This window comes from Carassius carassius, chromosome 18 (genome assembly GCF_963082965.1).
Source record: "Carassius carassius chromosome 18, fCarCar2.1, whole genome shotgun sequence".
NCBI classification, from domain to species: Eukaryota; Metazoa; Chordata; class Actinopteri; order Cypriniformes; family Cyprinidae; genus Carassius; species Carassius carassius.
In genome coordinates, this window is record NC_081772.1 from 28,366,736 (window position 1) to 28,384,458 (window position 17,723).

Genomic DNA, 17,723 nt, shown 5'->3' on the forward strand with positions numbered 1-17,723 from the left:
GTGAAACTGAAACTTTGGATTGATGATTACGCAAAAGGGTTGATGTAAAGAACACCAAATACATTGGGGACCCTTTAAGGACCCTAACAATGACCAACAAATGCAAAAAGAATTTACTAATAAGATACACAATGTTACAGGTAAATGATGAAAGGTCAAATAGCGGTGATTGGAACATTTTGCAGCTACAAAAAAAGAAAGAACAAGAGGGAAAGAAGTCTAGCCAGGTTCAGCAGCTCTTGGCTGTTTATGAGCAGAAATTAGCAGCATAAAAGCAAAGCACTGATTGAGAATATGCATCCCGGCGTGCATCGACACTGCGGGAACTGATGAGCCGCAAAGCCTCATTTCATGTGGTTCACCTCCATCAGAAAAATTAAGATAAATACTTTTCATAATGAGCATAATTAAAGAAAAATTTAATAGGTGAGGTTTAGTCTAGTGAAGTTTCTCTTCTGTCATGTTTCCAGCATAGATAATAAATTGAAGAAGATTAACTCTAAAACAGGATGTGAAAAGGACAAAAGTTAAAGGAGTAAGATGAGGCTCAGAGAAAGCACACAGCTGAAAAGAGAAAGGAATATAAGCTGTATCAGGATGTAAAATAACTTGAACACCATCCAGAGCAAACTAAATGCATGACTGATGACAGGTGTGAACATCAGCAGTTGAGAAACTACACTCAAACTAAATACTTAAGACTAAAATTAAAGATTTAAGATTTTTTTGAACTGGATATCCAATTTCAACTAATTTGGTTTACACAACTTAATGTGATGCATATTTGCCAGTCATACATCAACAAAAAGGTAAGAAATAAGGTTCTAGATTTAGATGTCTGCATTAATAAAAATAAGTATAGCATAGTTTATTATAATCTATTTGCATTTAAACAATATGTTCAAAACTATATTAAAATGTATTTAAATTATTTAAGCATCAGCATAATTTAGATTAATTATAACAGAAATCTAACTGACATGAGAGGCAAATTATGCTGATGATAATCAGCTCTATATTTCTCGGTGGCCCAACAATAATTAACAAAACTAAAGGAATGCATACTTGATATAAAAAAACGGATGACTAGTAATTTCTTACTGCTAAATTCAGAAAAACAGAGGTTTTAATTATTGGGACAAAAACCTCTGCATGTAATAACCTAAAAAATTATCTACCACTTGATGGGTGCGCTGTTAATTCTTCATCAACACTGGTTAAATCTTATGTGCCCTCCAGAAGTTTGCTTGTGCAGAAGTTTGCAGAACTCCTTGTGGTGCCATCCCAAAGAAGTTTAATATCACTGTCACGGTCCTTCTCCTGGACTGTGCCCAGCTGGTGGAATGACCTCCCAATCTCAATTCGAGTCTTTACTCATTTTCATGAAACATCTTAAGACTCATCTTTTTCGACAGCACTTTTCTTGTCTTTTCATTTATTAAAAAAAAAAAAAAAAACTGGCTATGCGTTCTATACTAGACTAACAGAGACTTGTCATGGCACTTGTATACTGTTGTTGTTCTCTTGTTGACCTGACTGCTTCTATTGTTCTCATTTGTAAGTGTTACAGATCACTCGGGAGGCTGAGGAGTAACAGACAGAAGGGTTTATTAATAGACACAAGCAGAGGAGCAGGTAGTGTTGGGTAGAGTGATGAATGGATCCGTGAGAGCTGGGTGAAGACGTCAGAGGAGGGAGGTGAACCACACACATGCACACTGGGGATCTTGATCTTTGGAGAATCGCTGGAGAGAGGTAAGTAGAGGAAGAGTTAGTCCTTTGAGTTAGCATACAGGTAAGACCTTGTCGCGAACGAGACCGGACGCTGATTGAGTGCGTGGTATTTGTGTGTGTGGTATTTATGGTGCCGAGGTGATTGGGTAATGATGAGGGTCAGGTGGAAGTGCTCAGTACTCAGGTGAGGGCGTGCGTTGTGAATGATTGGAGGTGGAACCTGGCGTGTTTGTAACAGTACCCCCCTCCCCACGGCCCGCTCCTCAGGGCCGAGGACCCCGATGACGTGGTGGACGTCCTCTTCCCCTGGGAGCTGGTCGGTCAGGATGGTTGGAGTGGAAGGTATCGAGTAAGTTAGGATCCAGGATATCGTTGCGTGGGACCCAGGAACGTTCCTCTGGACCGTATCCTTCCCAGTCCACTAGATATTCCAGTTGTCCACCATGCAGCCGGGAGTCCAGGATGTCACTAACTTCATAGGCTGCGCCATCGTCTAGGAGGAGTGGAGGGGGGGCCTCGGTTTTCGCCAGGTTCTGTGGAGGGAGAGAGAGAAGGATGGTGAGGTTTAAGTAGAGACACATGGAAGGTGGGGTGAATCCGGTACTCAGGTGGTAATTGGAGTTTGTAAGTGACCGGATTGATCTGCTGGAGGATGTTGAATGGGCCAATGAATCTAGGCCTGCAGGCGCAGGCGGATGTCCCAGGTGGACAGCCAGACCTTCTGACCGGGTTGGTACCTTGGGGCCTCAGATCGGCGAAGGTCGGCTGTCGTTCTGCGTCTGCGTAAGGCCCGCTGGAGTTGGTGGTGTGCCGCATCCCAGACCCTCTTGCTCTCCCGGATCCAGTAGTCGATGGCGGGGACATCTGAGGGTTCACCTGACCAGGGGAAGAGTGGAGTTTGGTAGCCAAATATGCACTGGAATGGAGTGAGTCCGGTGGTAGGTTGACAAAGGGAGTTTTGTGCGTACTCGGCCCACCCAAGGAACTGGTTCCAGGAGTTCTGGTGGCCGTGACAGAAGGTACGGAGGAAGCGTCCAATCTCCTGGACCTTCCTCTCCGTCTGCCCGTTCGACTGGGGATGGTATCCGGAGGACAGGCTGATGGCCACACCTAGGAGTGAGTGGAAAGCCTTCCATACCCGGGAGATGAACTGGGGACCTCGGTCCGAGACGATATCCTCTGGGATGCCGAAGTACCTTAAGACATGGTTAAATAACAGCTCGGCCGTTTCCATGGCCGTGGGCAGACCCTTCAGGGGGAGAAGACGACAGGATTTAAAAAAAAATCTATCCACTATGACAAGAATGCAGGTATTATTATCTGAAGAAGGAAGATCGGTGATGAAATCCACCCCTAGGTGTGACCACGGGCAATTGGGAACGGGCAGAGGATGGAGCTTGCCTGATGGAAGATGGCGAGGGCTCTTGGATATGGCGCAGCTTGTGCATCCGTTCACGTACCTCCTGACATCCGAGGCCATGTTGGGCCACCAGAAGCGTTCCTTAAGCAACGAGAGGGTTTCATTGACCCCCGGGTGACCAGTGCCAAGAGATGTGTGAGCGGAGTGAATGAGTGGAGTGTGCCGTGTCCTGGGAATATACTGATGTCCCGGTGGGCAACCCGGCGGGGTGTTCGTAGTAGGATCGGTAGTAGGAAGGGTCTCTGCGGACCAGGTAATAGGAGAGACGATGACCTTTTCTGGAAGAATGGTTTCTGGTTCTTCGAGATTCTATTCGGGGGCGTGACACCGGGACAGGGCGTCAGCCGGTACGTTTTTCACCCCTGGGCGATATGAGATGGTAAAGTGGAAGCGGGTGAAGAATAACGCCCAGCGGGCTTGTCTTGGATTTAATCTTTTGGCCACTCGAAGATACTCCAGGTTTTTATGATCTGTGAGGACCAGAAAGGGGTGTTTGGCTCCCTCCAACCAATGCCTCCATTCTTCTAAGGCCAACTTGATGGCCAACAACTCCCGGTTGCCGATATCATAGTTGACCTCCAACGGGTTGAGTTCCTGGGAGAAGGCGGCGCATGGGTGGAGGTGACTGGGATTCCCCTGCTGCTGAGAAAGGACCGCTCCCACTCCGGTGGTTGAGGCATCGACTTCCACGACGAAGGGTCGGTCGGGGTCGGGATGAACCAGGAGTGGGGCGGTCGTAAAGGCCTCTTTGAGGGTGTGGAAGGCCTCTGTGGCGGCAGGAGTCCAGGGGAGAGATTTGGGTTTGTTAAGGAGGAGACTGGTGAGAGGGCTGGTGATGGTACTGAAGTTTTGGATAAACCATCTATAGAAGTTGGCAAAGCCAAGGAACCATTGTAACTCTTTGATGGTGGTAGGAGTGGGCCAATCTCTGATGGCATTTACCTTCCCCTCTTCCATCCGGATGCCACTGCTGCTGATGTTGTATCCAAGGAACTGCACTGAGGGCTGATGGAAAGAGCACTTTTCGGCCTTGAGATAGAGTTGAAAGGCCCTCAGGCGTTGCAGGACCTCTGCAACGTGGCGTTGATGTTCTGCCAGGCTCCGGGAGTATATGAGGATATCATCTATGTAGACGAGGATGAACTTGTGGAGGAACTCCCGGAGCACCTCATGGATGAAGTCCTGGAAGACGGAGGGGGCGTTAACAAGTCCATACGGCATCACGCCGTATTCATAGTGGCCAGTAGGGTTTATGAAGGCTGTTTTCCACTCGTCCCCCTCTCGTATCCGGATGAGGTTATTTTCGCTGCGGAGGTCCAACTTGGTGAAAACAGTGGCACCACGGAGATGTTCCAAGGCAGCTGGGACGAGGGGAAGTGGGTACCTGAACTTGACAGTGATATTGTTGAGAGCCCGATAATCAATGGTCTTAAACCTCCGTCCTTTTTTTCCACAAAGAAGAAACTCGAAGCAGCAGGGGAGGTAGATGGACGAATATAATCCTGGGCCAGCGCCTCCTTGATGTATTCCTCCATGGCCTTCTCCTCCGGAATGGATAGGGGGTATATCCTTCCTTTAGGCACTGGTTCACCCGGCAGCAGATCGATGGCACAGTCCCACGGCCGGTGTGGAGGCAGCTTGGAAGCCCATTTGGGGCAGAAGACGTCACTGAAGGGGGCGTAGCAGGTAGGGATGGCGATGGATTGGTTTTCCACTGGGCTCTCTATTGAAGTGGAACAAACTGGAAGAGGTTCAGGAGAAGATGTGGCCGGAACTGGACAACCTGAGATGCAGCCCTTGAAACAGGCGTCGCCCCAATTCAGGACTTCGCCCGTCTTCCAGGAGATTACGGGATTGTGCTGCTCTAACCACGGGCGCCCTAGAATCACATCAGCGGTGGATTCCTCCAGAACCAGCAGATGGATTTCCTCATGATGGAGTAGTCCGGTTTGGAGGGAAATGGGACTCACACTATGACGATGTGAGATGCAACCGCACTCGAGGTTCCAATCCCTGACGGTAGGTAGTCAGTAAAGCCTGTTCGTTCCATCCACTGGAGGCCACTAGAGTCCTAAACTGAAGGGCATATTCATTGACAGACATTTTTCCCTGTTTGAGATTATACAGCTTCTCACCAATGGAAGAGTCCCAAGCTGGTCTGCCAAAAACTTCTCGGAAATGGTCGATGAAGCTGGAAGGAGACTGGATAACTGGGTTATTTTGAGTCCATATTGAATCTGCCCACAGTAGTGCTTTACCTTGCAGTTGAGAAATTACAAAGGCTACCTTGGATCTCTCGCTGGGGTACAAGTGTGGTTGCATCTCCAGGACCAGCGAGCATTGTAGGAGGAAACCGCTGCACTCCTCCGCTGAACCAGAGTAGGGCGCCGGCCGGGCCATGGGACTGGCGTGAACGGAAGGTGAGGAAGTGCTGGCATCGTTGACGGAAGTGCTCGCTGGTGTTGGGGATGCAGGTGTAGCCGTGAGTGTTCTTCGGAGTGCATCAACCAGATCTTGAAAGGGGTCCGTGAGGCTCATGCTTGTGCCTAGCGGTGTTTGTCCGGTCTTCTGTTACAGATCACTCGGGAGGCTGGGGAGTAACAGACAGAAGGGTTTATTAATAGACACAAGCAGAGGAGCAGGTAGTGTTGGGTAGAGTGATGAATGGATCCGTGAGAGCTGGGTGAAGACCTCAGAGGAGGGAGGTGAACCACACACACGCACACTGGGGATCTTTATCTTCGGAGAATCGCTGGAGAGAGGTAAGTAGAGGAAGAGTTAGTCCTTTGAGTTAGCATACAGGTAAGACCTTGTCGCGAACGAGACCGGACGCTGATTGAGTGCGTGTGTGTGTTATTTATTGTGCCGAGGTGATTGGGTAATGATGAGGGTCAGGTGGAAGTGCTCAGTACTCAGGTGAGGGCGTGCGTTGTGAATGAGTTGAGGTGGAACCTGTCGTGTTTGTAACAGTAAGTCGCTTTGGATAAAAGCGTCTGCTAAATGTGTAAATGTAAATGTAAATGTGAATGTAATCATCAGTCAGGAACCTAGGTGTGCTATTTGATAGCAATCTGTCCTTTGAAAACCATGTTTCTAGCATTAGTCAAACCACATTTTTCCATCTTAATATATATACTTTTTTGTTTGGTATATAATTATGTATATAATTCCATATATAATTCCACATGTGTTAATTCATAGTTTTGATGCCTTCAGTGTAAATCTACAATTTTCATAGTCATGAAAATAAAGAAAACTCTTTGAATGAGAAGGTGTGTCATTTTGGTCTGTACTGTATATATATATATATATATATATATATATATATATATATATATATATATATATATATATATAAATCAAAATTATGGCCTATGCTTCATGAGTTCATGAGCTCAAAGTTAGATTATTGTTATGCTTTATTGGGTGGTTGTTCTACATACTTAATAACAAAGTCCAGCTGGTCCAAAATGCAGCAGCAAGAGTTCTCAGGATTTATGACCATATCAGCCCGGTTCTGTCAACACAGCACTGGCTCCCTATTAAAACAGTGTATAGATTTTAAAATCCTACTAATTACTTATAAAGCTCTGAATGGTTTAGCACCTCAGTACATGAGCAAACTCTTATTGTATTATAGTCCTCCACGTCCGCTGCACTCTCAAAACTCTGGCTATTTGATAATATCTAGAATATCAAATTCGACTGCGGGAGGCAGATCCATTTCCTATTTAGCGCCCAAACACACTCTTTCCTTTTAAATCTAGATCAAAGAACCATCTCTTTAAAGATGGCTTACACATAACATACTTATACATTTCTGTCAGTCAAATCCGTTAAATGACTGTTAGGCTACAGTAAATAGGTAGACCGGAACTGGGAACACTTCCAATAACACACAATGTACTTGCTAAATATTTGTATTGACATATTGACAAACTATTTTCCAACACAATCTTTATTGTATAAAGCGAATATACGTACAAATGGTGAAATTCCCTCCCGTTTGGTCATTATTACAGAGCGCTCTGCTGGACGTCCCCCAAGCAAACGCATCTCACAGTGATTCCCTGTAAGCCCTGAGTGGCCAAAGCACAGAATAATGGGCTTGTTATTATAGATATCCAGTTAAAGAGACCAGACATGTCTTTTTAACGTCTCAGTGATGGAGCTGAGCATTCTTCACTCAGAGCGCAGTGGCTGTTCTTTCAGCTAAGTTTGAATCACTTTGACACCAAACCAGCTCATTTGCTTCTGCCAAGGCCTAAAACATCCTGCAAGGTGCCAGCTGTGGTGCTTCTGAGCAGATCCGTCTTATGAATGAGTGTCTAATGATGTTCATGCAGACGTTTGATTCTGGTTTAAGCACATGAGCCAGCAGGAGCTCAGAGAGATAGTTCACATCATTACAGCAGACAAACTCAAGCATAGCTGCCCTAAAATGACCTGGACCATCATTAAATAGCCCTCTATGAGCAATAGACTCCAACGCTATAGAAATAGCACAAAATCACACTGAAGATCATTTGAAGTAGGGATGTCCAGATCCGATCACATGATCGGAAATGATAAATAAAGTGATAAATAAAGTATATGAACAATGCAGTGCTAATTTACATTTATTACAGTATAGAAACTATTCTGCCTTATTATGTGATAAACAGTGTTTGTAGTATATAAACATATCATTATTATTTGTTATTGTCCAGCATTTATAGATTTCTAAGCCAATTAAAAGCTAGAAAATAAGAGAAAAATTAAAGTTGCCTATACTACCAGTCAGAAGTTTTTGAACAGTAAGCTTGTTAATGTTTTTTTTTTTAAGAAGTCTCTTCTGTTCACCAAGCCTGCATTTATTTGATCCAAAGTACAGCAAAACAGTAAAATGTTTGAAATATTTTCACTAGCCTATTTAAAATAGCTGTTTTATATTTGAATAGATTTCAAAATGTAATTTATTGAACATCCTGGATCTGTTTTTTCGCTCTTCTTTATTCTTTTTTTTATGTATTATAGAAGTATCAGATCGGGACTCGGTATCGGCAGATACTGAAAATCAAATGACTCGGACTTGAGGGCAAAAAAACCTGATCGGGACATCCCTAATTTGAAGATCATCAAAAGAATAGTCTTAAAAAATTGATTTATTATGTAAGTGTGGAGCCACAATTCGTTACAGTAAGCATTAATGTTATTAGTTTCAACTAAAATTAGCCAAAAAGAACCTAAACCAGTTCTAGACAGTCAGATTTAATTCATCTGGTCTAAGCCTAACTTCTGCTTTCGGTGCCTTAGAAAGGAGAAAAGTGTCTGAATAACAAACACTACAACCTATCACAGTTTGGACTTCTTAAAAAGGAACCGTAAACATCTTGTATAGTACATTCAGTTGTGCTTGTATGTGCCATTAAGGCATGTAAATGAAATGCATGTAAAGTGTTTACAGCAGGGATCTCCAACCCTGCTCCTGGAGAGCTACCATCCTGCAAACTTCAGTTCCAACCCTGCTGCAACACACCTTGATTAGCTGCTTCATTTGTGTTTGACTGAACTCTGCAGAATGGTAGCTCTCCAGGCTTACAGAATATAAACGTGCAGCCATCCACATAAAACATTCTATAGTTGGTCCAAACAAGGCAAGAAAAGGCAAGGCAAGTGTACTATTTATGGAGGCTATATCTTTAACACCAAGCATTTCTGCAGACTCTGTGATATTCTCCTTGATTCCTTTAACTCAAAAGATAAGAACGTTGTTGATGATATTGCTCCAATAATAGTCAGTAAGAAAACAAACAGACAGAAACCAGTTTGGAGAAGATCAACAGCAGTTCAGACTATGGAAAGACAATGCAGAAAAGCCGAGCAGATGTGGCGGAAGATGAAACTTGAAATTCACTATAGCATCTATAAAGACAGCCTTCATGCTTTTAATGTGAAACTAGCCACAGCTAGACAGAATTTCTTCTCAAACCTGATAAACAGTAACTTTAACAACACTCATATTCTTTTTGCCTCTGTTGAGAGATTGACAAACATATGATATTTGCTTAAATTCTGACTTTGGCAAAGTATCGGTGCTAGTATTGCTAGATCTCAGTGCTGCGTTTGACACTGTCGATCATAGCATACTACTAGAGAGACTGGGTCGGACTTTCTGGGATGGTACTCAAATGGTTCAGGTCATACTTAGAAGGGAGAGGTTATTATGTGAGTCTAGGAGAGCATAAGTCTAAGTGGACGTCCATGACATGTGGAGTCCCACAAGGCTCAATTCTTACACCGCTCTTGTTCAGCCTGTATATGCTTCCACTAAGTCAAATAATGAGAAAGAACCAAATTGCCTATCACAGCTATGCTGATGATGCCCAGATTTACCTAGCCTTATCTCCAAATGATTACAGCCCCATTGACTCCCTCTGCCAATGCATTGATGAAATTAATAGTTGGATGTGCCAGAACTTTCTTCAGTTAAACAAGGAAAAAACTGAATTCATTGCATTAGGAAACAAAGATGAAGTTTTCAAGGTGAATGCATACCTTGACTCTAGGGGTCAAACGACTAAAAATCAAGTCAGGAATCTTGGTGTGATTCTGGAGACAGACCTTAGTTTCAGTAGTCATGTCAAAGCAGCAACTAAATCAGCATACTATCATTTAAAAAACATTGCAAGAATTAGATGTTTTGTTTCCAGCCAAGACTTGGAGAAACTTGTTCATGCCTTCATCACCAGCAGGGTGGACTATTGTAATGGGCTCCTCACCAGCCTTCCCAAAAAGACCATTAGACAGCTGCAGCTCATCCAGAACGCTGCTGCCAGGATTCTGACTAGAACCAGAAAATCTGAGCATATCACACCAGTCCTCAGGTCCTTACACTGGCTTCCGGTTACATTTAGGATTGATTTTAAAGTACTTTTACACGTTTATAAATCACTCAATGACCTAGGACCGAAATACATTGCAGATATGTTCACTGAATATAAACAGAGCACTCAGATCATTAGGATCGAGTCAGTTAGAAATACCAAGGGTTCACACAAAACAGGGGGAGTCCGCCTTTAGTTACTATGCTGCCCGCAGTTGGAATCAGCTTCCAGAGGAAACACTAGTAACATTTAAATCTAGACTTAAAAAATATTATAAATATGTAAATTTTTAAATCATTTTCAAAGTTTTAAAATTGCTTGTTTTATTTTTGTTATTTATTATTTATGTAAAACACTTTGAATTTAGTTATTACCATTGTGTATGAATTGTGCTATATAAATAAACTTGCCTTGCTTTGCCTTGCCAAACAAAAACCTTGAAATAATAATAGAAATTATTAATAAAAACATTGGTCCAAAGTTTGGAGTGGGTAAGATTTTTTTTTTTCTGAAATAATGTGAAATAATGTTTACAATATATAAATGATTTGCTGTGATATTATAATATAATAATATAATAATAATTTCTGATTATTATCAAGGTTGAAAACAGTTTAGTTTAATGGCAACCATGATACATTTTTCCAGGATGGATAAAAAGTTCAAAAGAGCAGAATTTATTTAAAATAAGAATCTTTTGCAGCATTCTAAACTTCATTATTGTCATCAATTTAATACTTCCTTGTTGAATAAAACTATTTACTTCTCTTGAAAAAAATCTAACTTTGTAAATATCGGAACTAAAAAACTAAAAACCAAGATGAAATCATGAGTTAATCCTAGCTGCAAAAACAACTTATAGTTTAAATGAGACTTGACATATGACCTCTCACATTAACATAACATCTATTCAGGAATCAGCAAATTCATGCACTTCATTTGCATGTAGAAAAGTACAGCAGCAAAAGTAGTCTGTTTAATTAAATAAGAGTTAGAGAGAAGGTGGAACAAAAATTATAGCAAAATTTTATTTTAGAAAAATACTTCAGGGCCTCTGGAAATAAATTACTACAATATGGCTATAAAAAATATTTAGAAAAAAGTCATAATTTAATATCTGTTTTTAAGCTATCTTTGTTTTTTATAGTGAGATACAACACTGGTTTTGTCACATTTCAGAACACAACAATGAAATCAAGCACGTGTAGCTAGCTACTAGCTCTGAACCTTTGTGCTAGTGTGTTAACGTAGCACTACTTCAGTCCCCTGAGCTTCAGGCGCTGGACTCACCGCGTGCCATCTGCTTTCCAGCTGACTTTATAAACGTTCTGCTCCAACAGACGAATGTTCCTGCGGTCCATCGATACGGGCTGAGCACCAGGAAACCCCGATCTGACAAGACACATAAAGACAAGCACATAAACAAAACTAACGGGATTACTGGACACATTGCCGTGTTGTTTTATAATTGATCTCCACTCATCGATGAAAGCAATCATGGCTGCTGTTTCATCAGGATAATAACTCACGACAGAATAGAGCACAAAATATGTTCCTTTACTTATCAGGCACCTCAGAGCACAAATACATATTCTTTGGATCATGTTCAATCGGCATGAAATGAAAAGACATCTATTTCCTAAAAGCATGTTATTGATTTACCTTTATTGTTTATTTTCTTTATTTCTTTAATGTAAAAATATCACTCATATTCTGGCAAAAAAAGGAAGATTATTTAGTCCACTTCAACCTGGTCAGTTTCTTTCAACCAACCTCAAGCTCACAGAAGAGAACATAGTCCCAGACCTATGTTTTTTATATTACATTATCCCTTTTTTTCAAATAAATAAATACATCAGAAGTTAAGTCTTATTTGTGCCCCACACACACTAACTGTCCTCACAATCTCAACATTTTCGATTACTTGACATTCAGTCACAGAGGCTCACAGCTGGAAAGACTCTGTGGGTGGTAAAACACACACACACACGCACACACACACACACACACACAGAGACTCACTTGTCCCACTCAGAGAACTCCTGACACTTCCTCTGGATCATGCCGAGCTTGGGCTGTGCCATGACTTGAGTGACTCCTCTGACAGACATTCCCTCCAGAAACATAGCATTCTGAGACACAAACAAGCACACAAACACCCATCACATCAGCACACCCAGAACACAGGCTACATTGACTCAGTTATGACTATGACTGACTGTGCTGAAATGAGTTTTTAATCACCAGTTTTAGTCGTTCTTTCTTCTTCTTGCCCTGACTGGAGTGAGAGGAGCTGGGCTCGGAGCCCTGAGCGAAAGCATTCCCATCATCGTCCACATCTTCATCCTCCTCATCATCGAAGCACCATTCGGGGAGAGCAGGGGCGGGCGGCGCGTCCTCCACGTCCCCGTAGCGGCGGAAGAGCTCCTTCAGATAGTCGGCTTTATAGATGCCCGGGGGCCGAGCCTGAGCGAACGCTGCCACAGCGGCCTCGATACTGACACACAAAACACACAATCAGGACACACTGCATTCTTCAGCTGGCAGAAAGAGCTCCAGCACTGGCTTTAGTGACCAGAATCAGCTCAATATAAAACATGAGCAAAAGGAAAAATTCCAATATACAATTATTAAAATACAGTTGTTGATTAATTCAATGAAAATGAATGATTTCTGAAGACCATGTGACCAAATCTCAGTGGAACCACTCACTTTACATTATTAATGCATGAGTGAATATGAGATAAGACAGATGACCTTGCTGCCAGATATCATGTTTATATCCATGGCATCACCACAAAAGCAAACTGAAGAATTCTGCCTCAGTCTTATAATATGATAAGATATGTCTTAGCCAAGTCACCCTAAAAATGACAGATTAATTGCTGAATGAACTTGGGGAAAAAACAACCATATGGCATCAAAATAAAAACTAAAGTATAGTGAAAGATTTACAATTAAACATTTAAAACCCCTCCTCAATACAGCCCAGCCTTTTCTAACATGCTTTGCTGAATGTGATGAAGTATGGATTAGCCAAAGCAGGTGTGGAAGAGGTGGGATTTACAAACTCCTCTTATAGTCTGTTACACAGCTTCAGGACCAACATATGATCCTAGTGACAACACAAAACAGTACCATTATTGAAATAAATATGTCTTGAAACACTAAAACAAAGTTCCCATGCATTACACGAATTTGACCTAAGGCTAAACAGCAGAACAGATCATATGATCATTAAATCAACCTGTATTTAATCATGAGTCATGTTTAATTTGACTTCTGTTTTTTATTTAATGATTTTTGTTTATGATGTTTGAACACCAATCCATGATCTCATTGTGTTCTCCCTTTTAATATGCTATATCCTAAATTTGAACGAATAACTGGTTAGTTTGCATTTCATTATTTGCATTTAGCAAATATTCAGTGCTGTTCAAAACCCTACCAAAACAGAGCTGCGATGAAATAAACTCAAAACCAATCAAATCAATTTGATTTCTTAACACTTTTTAGCTTCACAAAAATGCACAAAAGGGGCCATGAATTGAGAAATCAACTTGAGCTTTTGACTTCGTCCTAAAAGAATATCAGAATTGAAAACATCCTTGTAACTGGAATAAAAGTTTTATTAACACCAGGCCCAGTGAACACCAGCGTTTCTCAAGACGGCTTCAAAACTAGAAGAGAAAATAGCCTATTACTTATTGATGTTGATGTTTTTGAATGTAAAAACAACGCAAACTTCATAAGTGGACCTTAGACAACAGTATAAAATACTGACCCCTTGATAAAATACTGACTCCAGCGAGAAAGTCCGGGCACACACCAACAGTGTTGGGAAAGTTCACTTTCTACATGAACTAGTTCAAAGTTCACTTCACACATTTTAAAATGAACTAGTTCAGTTCATAGTTCAAACTACAAAATTTTGAACTAAAGTTCACAGTTCCAAAAATGAACTAGTTCATAGTTCTTTTTTTCCATACGTTGCTGCGAGCTATTATTTTTCAAAATTATTGCCACAGCCCATATAGAATCACAGACAGCAATTATTTTATCAGTTTTAACAATGAAGCTATGCGTCAGATTTCATCTTCATATCCAATTTTGAATCCTTATCCAACCAGGGTTTACATTAGCATTGAGGAGACAGCATTTCCCCATTGTTGCTTTAATGCTTTGTCTCCCATTCTCACCGACCTTGTCATAAACATCATAAAATTCTTTTAAATGATCATACGCCTTCTTGCTACATGCTGCTGTCGTTTGCCGTGTTTTTTTGATGACGCGTCACGCATGCGGCGGACGGCGGTGCGACACTGGTGGCTGGTGTTGCCAGATTGGGTGTTTTTCCGCTACATATTAAGATCCGTTTACGGTGGGTTTTCGCCTGGAAGGCTCTATAGAAATCTGGCACCCTATTGAACGAAGTTAACCTGAGAGAGCGTGCCGTTCACAGACACCAGAATGAACGAGTTCACAGTAACGTTCATCAGGCAGTAATACAGCACGTTCAGTTCACATTCGCCCAAAATATGAACGAGTTCATGAACTATCGTTCAATGAATGCGTTCAGGCACAACACTGCACACCAAGAACAACAAACACAGTGATCTCAATTTCACTGAAACACAATTAAGACTCATCTGCACTCTTCAGACTGACCTCAACACGCTGGCCTTCACACACATGATGAAACTTGCTTTTTACTTCAACAAAACAAAAATATGTAACAGAAGATTATATAATGCTTATGCACACTACCGTAAATTTGTGGTTGTTAAGAGTTTTTTAAGTCTCTTTTGTCTGCCAAAGCTGCATTTATTTGATTTACTGTATCTTTGTAAAAACTAATCAGTACAGAAAAAAATAATAATAATACACGTATATAACTGTAATATTTGGTAATATTCTATACAATATACACTTATTACTATATTACTAATATGTTAAAATGTAAATTATTTCTGTGAAATTTTCAGCATCATTCCCCCAGTCTTCAGTGTCACATGATCTTCAGACATCATTCTAATATGATGACTTACTGCTCGAGAAACATTTCTGATTATTATCAATGTTGAAAACAGTTGGTGAAAAATATCGCCGTTAATCTATTCTCAAAGTTGGGTTGGGAGCTGGGTCTATACTAAGCGAGCTATGATGACTTTCACCTTGGTATTTTAGCGTGGATGTATACCTAACCGAATCTGTAGGGGCGAGAAGGAGTCTTTGCACCTGTGTGTATGCCTACTGTGAAATTACCACATCAAACGTGACGTGCTAACATGGATGCAGCTGAAGACACCGGATTTGCTTCAGGGAAATGTTGTTGTTTTTTTAAAGAAGCTTCCCAATGGAAACCTCGACAAGACACACGCCTGTTTCACTCATACTCCGTCTGCAGTGCGTATGCAGTCCGTGTGCATTTCGTATGTGGTGCAGAAGCAGCACAGACTCATACTCATTGTGCTTTCACACAGGACGCGTTTGCAGTCCGCTACTCGGTACGTGAATGATCGCTGCACTGCTGCAGACGCACCGCTCCTGGAACGCACTGACGGACCGCAACCACGTGAACGCTGGAATCCATTAACATGGGTGCAGAAAAAATAAAACGCGTACGCACTGCAGACTAGTGGTGGAAATTATGATTCTTTCTAGAGATTTGTTTATTTTCAGTTCGTTCACCAAAATGATTCGTTCAGAATCGTTCACTGATTCGTTCAGTGATCATTTCTTCGTATTACACAAAATATGCCAGCAGGTGGCAAAAAAAGAGTGTATTATGTGTTATGTCTTAAATCAACGAATGTATTCACTTGTTACAAAAAATGATCTGGCTTCATTAAAATGTGTGTATAATTGCATTCAATATATAAAGTCTAATTTAGTTGTTTAGATGAACAAAGCACAAGGTTTTCTTGCCTAATTAGCATTTTAATTGTTTAGTCAGACAATTTGTATATTATATATTCACATTCATAAATCGGGGATTAAACGTGGAGTTGCTAAATATCAAAACAAGCGTATGTGCACAGTACTGTACCTATAACTGCGCATTCAACAAATCACATGCTCTGTCACATCTCATACTCGAAGGCTATTGGCTCGAGGTTGAGTAACTCTTTGATGAAATAGTTAGTTACCCGGTTCACTGAGCTGCTGTGGAGGGAGGAACTTCAGTGAAAGAGAAATATGAGTCAGTGGATTACGTGAACGAGAACGATTCGTTCACCTAAAAGATTTGTTCAAAAAGAACGATTCGTTAACGAATGACACATCACTACTGCAGACGGAGTATGTGTGAAACAGCGTAAGGTTGTTTGCACCTTGTGCAATGTGGAATTAGTTTACAGCTTTCTCAAGCAGTTTGTGATGCATTTTGGAAACAGGAGATGAGCCCCTGGTCTAATGCACCACCTGTCTTGAGAAACCCCTTTTAGTCATTATTTTATTTGGGTAGCACACATATTCTTAATGCCTTCGGCAGAATTCAAATGAGCCATTTTAATCTAGATTAATCTAGATTAATTCCAATTCCATTACAGTGATCTTAATCTAGATTAAAAAAAATTATCTATGCCCACCACTAATATATATATATATATATATATAGTTTTTTTTGTCAAAATGTTTTAATAGAAGGTTCAAAGAACAGCATTTATTTGAAACAGAAACATGCTTAATGCTTCTATTTCAATAAAAAAATAAAAAATAAAAATTGCACATATATAAATTTAATGCATCCTTGCTGAATAAAGGTATTGATTTTATAGAAAAAAAGGAAAAGAGAAAAACAACAACAACAACAACAACAACAACAACAAAATAAAACTTACTGACCCTAATTGTTTGAATGGTAGTGTATTTGGAATAGAAATAAAGTGAAACTGGAACAGTGAGATCTGTGAGCTTTTGTTGTTCACTCTAAGCTTGAATCTATATTTGTCCAACAGCGCAACAGTACCTAGTGACATAGATACAAATAGCAAAGATTGTGCAATGTGGATTTTTCCACACATATTTTTGCAAGCAGTTTTTCATATATGACATTACTCACATGACTACTGCGAATGACCTAGTTAGTTCGTATCTTGTATATTTAATCATTTTACAAGCACACAATCACTGGGGCAGACTATATTAATGAATATTCACAAATACTTTGTGTACAGTATACAGAATGACCTAATTCTGACTTTATTCTTTGGCTAGCAACAATATGAATCACTAAAAGTAAGAGTACTGCAATAAATGCCTTGGTTTTATTATTTTATATTATGATAATTAAGCTACACAATTTACATTAACGTGTTTTTTTATTTTAGTTAAATGTAAATATTCCTAATTTATATAACTTCAAATGAAGGCATGAAGCCTTCAAGTACTTTGCTATTTGACTGGCATACTGCTTCCTAGTTCATGAATATTAATTAGGTCATGCTGATCAGTTAGCAAGCTTCCCAGAGCATCCAGTCCAGTCACCAGAAATTAATATTCATGGGGCAATCCTTCTTTCCAAATCCTGCCTGTCAGCTAATCAGGAAGGCCTACAGAGCAAAGACTGTGTAACCTACGTAATTAATATTCATGATCCAAGCCTTCGCCGTGGCAGCGTTCATGAACTCCCAACACATACCGAACCAAGGCTGTACTAACGATGGAGGAGAAAAAAAAAACCCATCTCATCTTTTTTTTCC

The 17,723-nt window shown here is 40.8% G+C and overlaps 2 protein-coding genes across 3 annotated transcripts in view; both read right to left on the reverse strand.

The window, feature by feature from the left end:
* Positions 1 to 17,723, reverse strand: part of LOC132092777 (mRNA-capping enzyme-like) — a 103,835-nt gene that overhangs the window by 67,992 nt on the left and 18,120 nt on the right. For both annotated transcript variants that reach the window (XM_059499165.1, XM_059499166.1), the window contains exons 6-8: positions 12,265 to 12,517; positions 12,043 to 12,152; positions 11,311 to 11,412 (exon numbers count right to left, since the gene is read on the reverse strand). In XM_059499165.1, the coding sequence (XP_059355148.1) occupies positions 11,311 to 11,412; positions 12,043 to 12,152; positions 12,265 to 12,517 (465 nt within the window). The remainder of the gene's footprint in view (positions 1 to 11,310; positions 11,413 to 12,042; positions 12,153 to 12,264; positions 12,518 to 17,723) is intronic.
* LOC132092842 (uncharacterized) lies at positions 528 to 4,417 on the reverse strand. Its single transcript, XM_059499277.1, has 4 exons — positions 4,346 to 4,417; positions 3,715 to 4,297; positions 2,472 to 2,598; positions 528 to 564 (listed from the first exon to the last, which is right to left on the reverse strand). The coding sequence occupies exons 1-4, from the start codon at positions 4,373 to 4,375 to the stop codon at positions 528 to 530; spliced, it is 777 nt and encodes a 258-aa protein (XP_059355260.1). The 5' UTR covers positions 4,376 to 4,417.

Bases quoted from the DNA above. Each gene is read 5' to 3' on its own strand.
- LOC132092842 (XM_059499277.1), bottom strand. From the start codon at position 4,375: ATGCCGTATGGACTTGTTAACGCCCCCTCC. The intron at 2,599-3,714 runs GCAACCGGGAGT...GTGAACCCTCAG, and splicing joins GGAGGTCAACTATGATATCG to ATGTCCCCGCCATCGACTAC. The intron at 565-2,471 runs GTACCAACCCGG...TTCTCTTTTCAG, and splicing joins CGCCGATCTGAGGCCCCAAG to CTGTGTGCTTTCTCTGAGCC.